At 33.8% G+C, this 10,587-nt stretch overlaps 1 protein-coding gene across 1 annotated transcript; it reads right to left on the bottom strand.

Moving 5' to 3' along the window:
- Positions 1-2,729: 2,729 nt before the first annotated feature.
- On the bottom strand, positions 2,730-3,284 carry LOC118750028. Its single transcript, XM_036484764.1, has one exon. The coding sequence runs from the start codon at positions 3,282-3,284 to the stop codon at positions 2,730-2,732; it is 555 nt and encodes a 184-aa protein (XP_036340657.1).
- Between the last annotated feature and the right edge of the window lie 7,303 nt (positions 3,285-10,587).

Below are 10,587 nucleotides of genomic sequence, written 5' to 3'. Positions count from 1 at the left end.
TTCAACTTCATCTTCATTACTTTCAAAATCAGCAGCAGCTCCTTTTTCTTTTTGAATACTTTTTCTTTCAAAAATAACACAAGGATTTTTCTTTATCTCCTGGTACAATAAAGACAAACAACGGGAACAAATGTAATGGCCCACGAAAGCACGGAAAGCTGGATTCCAATTCTCCGTAACTAATTTTAATTTTGTATAAACATTGTTGTGGTTTTTTCTGTGTTTAGGATTGCAGCAGGAATAGGGCTTCGGCATGGTAACAACTTTTCACACGAATCGTACACTATTCATTAATTACGGAACGAAAAAATAGGGTTTAGATTCACCTCCCGCTCACAAAAAAACTAATGAATCTGCAACAAATACAACAAATTTCATTCTGCATATACACATACATATATCAGAATTCAAAGCCAACTGTGATCTACAGTAGAAAAATCAGTTATAGATTTTGTTCATGCGTTACATCGATCAAAATGCGCAACACCCTCGACAAAAAAAAACTCAGTATATGCACTGCGATCAAAAAAAACGCTGTAGCTTAAACAAAAAAAGAGTTGAACAAAATTTTTTTTTCTCCCAATTAAGAGCCAGTGACTGTTAACCTTAATTTATTTTGTGCGAATAAAATCGGAGCCCCAGAAGTTAAAAAAAAAAAATTGTTTCTGAAGAAATGTAATAATAATTATATATAAAAATAAAAAATTACAAAAACTACTACAATTTTTATATCGTCAGACAATTTTTAAAGTTTTCGCGTAAAACGAATAAGATTATCTTCAACTGCTAATAAATAAAGTAGCTTTTAGTAAAAGCTTGCATAAAAAAATAATTGCATATAACTGGCATACTATTTGCACTAGAGCCAAAAAATTTTGCACAGCATCATATTACAATAACACCTATCTAAAATTAATGAAAAAATCTATGGATAATCATTTTCAATTTTGGGGGTCCCACTTGAGAAAATTTTACTCTCATGTAAATTGCCTATTAGTTTTCTATGTAGGATACGATTGTTTCTGATATAATTCAGACACTGAATTTACACATTTCGATGCCTTTCAAGTAACTTGAAAACGGAATTTACTTTGGGCCCATTGGCCTCATGACTTTCAGAGAAGTGAGTATTATCCAATTCTAGTATATTTCGACGATATCGTTGTTTCTTTGCGTAAAAATAAAAATATTTTACTGTTCAATGTTGGAGGGGGTGTGAACCAACATTGATGATTTATTATTAGTATGAAAACTAGAAACACAACTATCATCTTATTGAGCCTTAGACCTCTTCTCTTTCAAAAACAAAAGGGGAAATGTTCGGTTATTTACGCACCGGTTTTGGGGTGGGGAACGGAGACGGAGGGGGGATTCATTGAAAAATGGGGTAAAATTAACATTTTGACAGAGAAAATGTAAGTCCAACTCCGGCTACGCTGACCACAGTATTTTTTACAAAAAAGACCATATTTCAAACCGAATTTATTCATAAATTTGTATCTGAAAATTTTAAATCTTTATTTTAAACTAACGTTTAATTGTTTGACCACACGTGTGTGCAAAATTTTTTTTGCCCTGGGTAAAGCGTTTGGACACAATGGGACGTATGCATAAAACCTAAGCAAATGCTTTTTCTTAAAATTTCAGACCTTGTACTCAAGTTGTTCAAATAAATTTAAGTGAAAAATATATTTTAAGAAAAAGCAATTGCTCAGTTTTTATGCATACGGCCCAATAACCCAATACTATTGTACAAGTAAAATACCTTTTGCCTGTTCAAATTTCGATTCTAAGAACAAAATGTTAGTAAATAAACAAACAAATAATAACACAATTTTTACGATTTTAAATGTCACAATCTACTTAATTGTCATGATTCAAACAACAGTTTTCTCGCTCCCTCTTGACAAAATCTCCCCCTTAGCAAGGCACTGTTTGTGGGTTCGTGTGTGTGTGCAAAGCTTTTGTAAGGGAGCTAAGGAGTGTCATAACTCTAATGTCACTAATGAGCAAACCTTTAATTATTTAATCATGCTTAATTGTCAGGTTGTTAATATGGAGACGAAAAAGCGACAATGGTACTACCTTCTTTTTTGTATCATGGTAAAATGGACAAATTTACACAAACAAATATAGAATGAAAAAATAATAAAAAATATGTCAGCACTGAAAAAAAATTTATATTATAAATTGATTTAATATTCGCATTTACTGAAAGTGAACACGAAATTTATTGAAAAAAAAACACATGGCGTTCATTTAAGTGGGGAAGCGCGAAATCTTTTTTGAATTTTTTAGTGCAAAGCGTATTAAACGAATGACGAAATATTACTTGCCATCAAAACTTTTTGGAAATTTTCAAAGGAGATATAGAAAATGTTTGATTTCCAATCTGAATACAATACAGATCCCTGGGAGCATCACACCACGTAAAGTTGATAGGATTGCAGATATTCTTCCCACGCCGGATTGCAGGAAAAATAAATTTCGCGACTTGGAGGGAAAATGTCAACAAATGGCCGGCAAACTTCGCACAAAAAATTAAATAAAATTATAAATCAATGCTGGAGAAACTCCAATATCCTGTCCACACTAGATTTAAGGTGCCTTTTTAAATTTTATTGCATATTGCCTCAATGGTGCTATCAATTATTAACGCTTTAAAGTTGGACTTTTAAAGGAGAGGAGTATCCCAAGGATACCAATGAAAATGTAAAATTTGTTTTAAACTAATTGATAAACTCTGGAGGTGGAGGAACATTTGGAATTTTCCTGGGAGTAAAAGCATCCGTTTTAAAAGCTTTAATTTCGTCAGGTGTTAGATCCGCCAATTTACTGTAAACAGAACTGCTTACTAACGGTGATTGCAATAGAGCCTGAGATGAGGTGTTTTCACCCACTTGCTTCCCGAAAGCAGTTGACTGATTTGAACGAGGGATTTGTAGGAAAAAATTTGTAGGTGGTTCCATTGAAACAGAAGTCGTTGCAATTGTTTCGTCAGGTTGAGAAAAAATGTTTGCAGGTGTATTCTGATTTTGACACAATGCCTGGACGAATACGCTTTGTGAGGGTATTGCTTCTGTATTAGTAAAATGTGCTGTGCCATTTGGTGCGCTCAGCGATTGAGCAAATAAATTATTTAAGTTGGCAGAAGACGTAGTTTGTGCCACTTGACCAAATATGCAACCAGGGGTTTGTTGTGAAAAAACATTTTGCTGTACAAAAACTGATTGCGCCTCCCGTTTGTTGCTCTGGTACATGCCAAAATTCGGCGGAGTTTGCATTTGTTGAGATTGCGTGGATTGGGTAAAAACGTTTCCCCCATTTGTTATTTGATGCTTCTGAATGCTTTGGTTAAATAAACTACCACCTGCGTTCTGTTGAGCTTGGGAATAACACAAACCTACGATGGACGAAGATTGAATTTGATGCTGCTGTAGTAATGATTGGCTGAACAAACCTCCGGTCCCTTGCTGCGCGCGCCCAAAACGTCCAACAGTAACATCAGTACTTGTCAGCGTTTGACCAAATAGATTTTGTTGGGCGCCTCCTCCGAATATGGAACTAGCATTTGGAAGTTTTTGAGAAAAAACTGAAGACTGCTGATTTTGAAAATTAAAAGCTGACCGACCTCCACCAAAGATTACTCCAGGAGTCGAAGGTGCCACATCGCCATATACGCATCCGGCATTGGTAGTATGACCATGATCGTTAAAAGCATCACCAAAATTTTTATTACTGCTGGATGTAGCGCCAGGTTTTTTAAATATCAATGCTGTGTCACTGGCAACGCTAGTTTCAAGGCCAAATGGATTAGTTTTATTACTTTTAGTCAACCCCACATTTGTGGCGGCTTCTGAAGTTGCATCATACAATCGGCATATAATATCTACTACATGGGGTGATATCTGCGCAATTGTTTTCATTTTATTATTAGCTTCAATAGCTTCTTTGGCGAATTGTTTAACGAAATGATTGAAACAGTTTTTTTTTAGCTTTATAACATATCCATCGTATTTCGTCAAAGTACTGATCTTCTATAAAATTTGGAACACAAGGTTTATCCTTAAAAGATCCAAAACAAGACAATGGCCATTGTTTGCCATTACAAGCTGTTTCCAAATCGGTTTTAACGAGTTGTCTATAAAGGTATGTAGGAATATATGCATACATATAATAATTTTAACATTTTTAAACTAAGTACTTAATATCTAAATGTTCGTTGTTGCATTTCGTTCCAAACCGGCAGGCATTGTATAGGCTTACAAGTATGGAAAGCGCCATTTTGTTTGTTTACACTTGAAAACAGCTGAGATCGCCTAATTTTCAATTCTCTCATTCTCCGCACAGAGTTACATTCAAGTTTCAGAAAAAACTTTAAAATGTAAATTGAGAAATATTTTAGAAAAATGTGTTTTTATTCATTTGAATTCAATAAAAAAGAAATTAAAAATGCGTGCCAAGTCTTGCATTTCCAATAATAACGATAAGCCTGTATGTTCCAGGCAATAATTTAAAATATTTGTGAAAGTTACCGTTTTGCGCTAAAATACAACAATGTGTGTAAAATTCGTTGTCATTGCTTCTGTTTTGAATATCATATTCGTGCCTGCCGGTGGAAAAAATAGGTAAATTTGCATTTATTATCAAGAAAACATATCAGTTAAAATATATTTCTTTCCAGAGCGACATACGGACAAGTAAGATGATAAATTTGTATGATGAATATCGCGGAAAAACTTTTGTATCAAAATTTCTATTCTAATTTGCATTTGAATTATGATATGAACAGGGATGATTTGGGACGTATTTTTTTAAGACAATTTTCTTATAAACCTTGAGATTGTTGATTTATTTTAGAATTAAAAAAGGTAGTTTATATTAAAAAATATATTTACACTAGCAGTATGTAAATTACTTTTATTACGAATTGAAACGATTTTAATGAATATTCATAGTTACCATTAATAGTAGTATGACAGTTAGATCTAAATGCATATTTGACAAGAAAGATAGAATACAAGATTGCGCCGTCCTGGCGGCGATGACATATCTGTACAAAAAGTAACAAAAGTCGATTTGGATGTTGAAAGAAAATGTGAGAACAGAAAATTTTCTTAATAATAAATTTTTCGATAAGGAACGTGTTTTGATTGTGATAATTTGTAATAGCCTTATTCATAAACAATAAAGTAGCTTAAAAAAAGGCTTATAAATTGAAAAATGTTTGCAAACGGCAATTTATAGCGCTTTTTAAAATTTTTATTTTTTATGAATAAGGTGATAAAAAGATATGATTTACAATAGCTTTTAACAAAGGAAATACGAAATAAGGTGATTTTTGCGGAAGTGGGTATTAGTGAATTTCAGTGCATTTTAAGTTTCTGAGGTTTCGTTTACTTTTAGCTCAGAATTGTCAAAATTGAGAAATTCAAAGTAGCGATACAATAATCATAGAAAAAAAGATTGCGCCCTGCTGTGATGATGAGTAAATTTACCACAATGAGGAAAAATATAACAATTAAGTGAAAAAATTTTATTTTTACAAATTTAGTGAGCAGTAACGCCTTTCAAGAACGATATTTCAGACAAATCGTTAATGAACAACTATTTTTCCTTCCCGTCTGCTTTGGTTTTGACAAAAAAGTTGATAAGCTCCTGCCGGCGATCAAGTCATTTCAACCATAAAATAATATTATTTGCAAGAACCATTCACTAAAATTGTAACTAACTTTTTATTATTTATTACTTCCTTTTTGATATTCAGCAAAAACAAGATGGAAAAAGATTATAAACCAAAATTAGTAATATTTTTAAGAATGTTGTTATAAAAGTTCACAGAGGAAACGCCGGAAAACAATGTATTGGCAACAACATAAAATTTATGGCAATTTAGATGTCAACAGAATAATAACTACGATAAAAAAGCATGAGAGAAGTGTGCGAGAAACGGTCAACAAATTTCTTATAAAATATTTTGATTTTTGCTGGGTGTAAATGAAAACTCAATGAGTATTAAGGAAAAGAAAAATTTTAAAATAATAAACAGAAAAAGAGATGGGTGCACAAAAACTTTAGTTAAATTTTTTTCCCAAATTCTTAAAAAGTAAACAAATCGATTTTTTAATGTTACTTTACATCTATTTTCTTTTTTAAGAATAAGGTCATAAGCATGTACCGTTTTTATAAACAAATCTTATAGCAATATGCTATATATTTATTTATACACTTTTTGGCTGGCGAAATATGTAATTTTTCAACTTAATAGAAAATCGTATTTAACCACATTACTTTTTTTAATATTGAATGGCGCAACACAACAACTCTTTTTGTTGCACGAAACCCTTGAACACGTGCCAGTCATCTATTTCTTCTGTTTCGACATTTCGGTATTTTGCATTTCTTTCATTTTGACGTCATTCGCATTGTCAGATTTTTGAAATTCGTTTTGGTTCGATATTCTGCTATTTCATAATTCTTTCATTCTCATGTCATCCATCTTCCATTTCTTACCTTCCATTGCCGTTCGCATCGTCGAACGTGCCTGTCAAACACTGCCGCCATCATGCTTTTCAGTTTGGCAGGCACGTCCGCGGTTAGAAAGAGAATAGACAGAAAGGGGCATAGGATTCCATACTTGATGCCGGCAGGTCCCCAGAAGAAAAAACCTACAAATAGCCATTTTCAAACTTCAGATATGAAAAGAAAGCAAATATTGCAAATATAGGAATGTCAGAAAAACATCAATGCAAAGAAAACATCGATCATAATTAGACATGGGAAAATTCGATATTCGATGCTTCGAGATTCGAATTTTAATCGAATTTTAGCTTCAAAATGGCGAATTTTTCAAATCGAACTTTATGGTGCTAATGGGTTGTTTTTGCTTACGCGTAAAAGCACATTTACCGCATTTAGATCTGAATGCTACTCTAAATGTACATTTATCCATACAAAATTCGGCACCTAAATGCGACTCCGTGATGCAATAATACAAGTTGGTATCAGTTGTGACAGCTCGATTTGATACTGCTTTAGCTCAGTAGAATAAGAAGAAAAAATGGACGAAATTAACCCCCATTTGGGGGAAAAATATAAAATTTCATGTTTTCTTCTAAACAAAATTTACTTTTTTTATAGTATATTCGTAATGAATTGAAATAAAATAAAATAAAATACCTTTTTGAGAAAACAAAATGTGTATACTGAGAAAAAAAAATCCAACTATATTATTAGGCAAAGAATTGTTAAAGAAATGACACTATTTCACCTAAGGCAGTCAATATGGCGGTATTAGAGCGAGAAGTTGCCAACAGATAACACCTGGTATTATTGCATCATGATGCAACTCCATTTTTGCACTAAGAATCTAAAAGCTCAAAACAACCCTGTGATCTTCCAAAATTTCCTCGATTCGAACATGGTTTAATGAGGAAAAGTGGCAACATTGCTTTTTCGCGTATACAGTGGCTAGCTGCGTTCCAGTGATCGCCGATCGAGATTTCATTTATTATTTTACATTATTTGGATAAAGAAAAGTTAGAAAGATAGTAATCTGGATCAATTTGAGATCAACTCTGTTTGTTTCGCTTCCTAATTAAGTGAGGAAATTTTAATTGACAGCACCGACAAGTTTTTGTATTGAATTTTTGGTTTAAAATTTATTTTTTCCTTTTGAGTAGGGTTTTTTGCACATTATCTTCTGCGTGAGAGTTGATCGTAATAGATACGGATCTGAATAAGCGAATGGAACACGGCTTTTTGTCAAAAGCATACGATTTCGAAGTCGCGCAAATGAACATTTGCCAAATGCGATAGCATGAACGCTCTTCGAATACATATGTTCGATAGTGCTAAATGTTGCGTTTTAAATGCAGCAAAAACGCTGCATAAAACTTGGATGGAATCGAATTTTGGTAGGCAGGGGGTTGGTTAAAGGGACGGTGGGCGAAGGGAGAGTGAGCGTGCCGTCCCCATCTTAGAGAGGGCATGAACCGCCATTGACAAAACTGAAACCCCCGACCACCTAGGCCCCCTGTTGGTCCCAAGGGACCCATTGGAAAACGCCTTAATAGCACATTAAAATGGCATGCCTATGAACCAGTCTGAAGGCCTGTGTTTCGAATCGAGGAGCACATACAGTGGCTAAAATATAAATTAGGATTTTACATTTTAGCAAAGTTTGGCTATTTTTCTTTTGTTTATTTAATGTTTATTATATTCTTTTTTTAAGTAAAGCTCTTTTCCTAACAAAAACAATATAAATCTAAATTTCCGACTTTGTGCAAAAACTATGAGAATTAATTCTGCAAATTTTCCAAAAAAATTCAAACTTTTAAATCAGAACCTTCAAAAAAAATTTGGTTGCAGTTTTGTAGCTCATTAAAATTTATTATAATAAAATGCAAGTGCAACGTGCTGCTAATACACACATCTAAGAAAATTTAAGAAGGTGTTAAGATCTGTTAGCTTTTATCGAAAAAAATTTTAAAAATTTTTGTTTGTCCCGTATGCGGCTCGCATAAATATGGTCACCGTACAGATAGCGCATATTCAAATCTGCCTTAATTACAAAACATCATTTTTGCCCACTCTCAGAAGTTTAAGGTAAGGGAAAAATTTATATTTTCAAGCACTATGTACACATATGTATTTTTTAAACAAACTTTTTTGCTGAGAACTTATTCAAATTCCAAAAACCGAATGCCAACTTGAATTAAAAGAACTAACACTGAAATGCGTCAAAATGAAAATAAAAGAGCACAAATTTCTATGTAAAGCAAAACTTTCTGGGAACCCTACAAGACATCTGCCGGTCATATGACCGGTCATCTAAATGGGCCTTTTGGAACCATATTTTACATCAGAATTGAATTTCTGAAAAATCTGACCAGTTCTTTTGTGTAACTGTGATTTTGCATCCCTTGTCAACATATGGCCTCGTTTGATGTTGACTTAAGGTCTCTGTTTTACTGCCTTAAAATTGAATTTTTACAACGTTTTTTATGTGTATTGGTTTTTATTTGAGTGAAAGTCCTTGTAGGGAAGACAATAGGTTTGTTCGTCGAAAATCCAGCGAGAATTATCACTCAAAATATCAGATAGTAAGAAAAATGCTCCCCAATTCTCTTTCAAGTAGAGAAACTTGCAATTTTCTGTACGAACGCAAATTTGCAGGAATTTGCAAGTTCTTCTGCCAGCTAGTGTCCACGGTTGCATTTCAAACAAACGAAATTTGTATAGAATTTTTAAAATTCTTTCAGAGGGGCAAAATAGGATCTACAGGTTTTAATTTCTTTGTCGGGTATACTATATCGACTCTGGTTGAGATTGCATTCCGATTACGAATACAGTTTTTTTTTGCCGAGTACCTTTCAAATCATTGGAATTAACTAAATTAATCAAGTAAATAAGTATTTACTTACATTTTTCATTTTAAAATCGCTAAGGTTTGTAAATTTAACGAACTTGCTTATTCAAATTATTGTCGACAAAAAATCCAACCATGTGCCACAATCATATGTTTTCCAAATTGCAAATTCTTGCTGGCAAAATTTTTTCCGGCTTGAATTTGTAACTTCTCTCCAAGAAATAGTTATTCTACTCGTTATTTATTTAAATAAAACATGTGAAATTTAGTTGAAACAGTTTAGCGGGTTTTAGCCGGTTTTTTTTGCCATCTTTAGCCGGTTGGTCCAAAAATTTCTGGCAACACTCGTAAGAACGCTTGTCTGAAAAATAACATAAAATAAAGGCGCTTTGAATCGAATAGCGGAGCCGAGAGGTCAATTGTATTCTAAGAATATTTTGGTAAAGCGTCGAGTCCGTTCACATCTATAATTTGGAGCACCTGTACATCTATCATCTTGGAGTACGTGCACATTTACCCACTTGGAGCAGCAAAGTAAGGGGATATTTTAAAGACTAAAGGCGCGTGCATATTTCATCAGAAGTGGTCGTTAGAACCATTCCTACAAAATAACAAAATATGGAGCCCGAAGGAGTCAACGCAGAGAAGTACTCGCTTCTGTAATTAAAAAGCTGGTGCACTTCTGTAGGTGTAAACGCAAGCGGCACAAAGGCGTCGCTAGCCGCTAGACTGAGCGAACTATCGGCAGAAGCCCGAAGAATCTGCCCGGGCGAAGACAATGGTGCGGAAGATGAAGCGAGCGGTGGCAAAGAAAACGTTATGGACAAAGAAAACGTTGCGGGCAAAGATAAGGTTTTTTTTATTGTAAACGATCATTATGGCCGCTTTAGGACCCGAAAAGCCAGGGTAGTCAAATTCAAACTATTAGTGCTGTGAAGCGATGTCTGGCTGTTTTATTTGTCTCCAATTTATTTGCTTGGTTTAATGGTGCTCCATTAAAACGAAATCTGGATACTTGATTTAACCCCAATTGGTAAGATTTGTTGCGATGTGTAAACTTGATGGTGATGCAGTAAAACGAAGTCTGGATGATTGATTTAACGCCAGTTGGTAGATTTGTTACGATGTGTAATCTTGACTCCAGTTAGTAGATTGATGTTGAGTGATTTATTGCAGCATGGTTTAACGAATATTCCAATTTTAAACTTGGAATAATT

The sequence above is a fragment of the Rhagoletis pomonella genome, unplaced genomic scaffold (assembly GCF_013731165.1).
Source record: "Rhagoletis pomonella isolate Grant_MI unplaced genomic scaffold, Rhpom_1.0 Rhpom_scaffold_00115, whole genome shotgun sequence".
In the NCBI taxonomy this organism is placed as follows: Eukaryota; Metazoa; Arthropoda; class Insecta; order Diptera; family Tephritidae; genus Rhagoletis; species Rhagoletis pomonella.
This window is presented reverse-complemented; position numbering and strand designations above follow the sequence as displayed.

Excerpts from the sequence above, each read along its gene's own strand:
- LOC118750028 (XM_036484764.1), bottom strand. The coding sequence starts at position 3,284 with ATGCAAACTCCGCCGAATTTTGGCATGTACCAGAGCAACAAACGGGAG.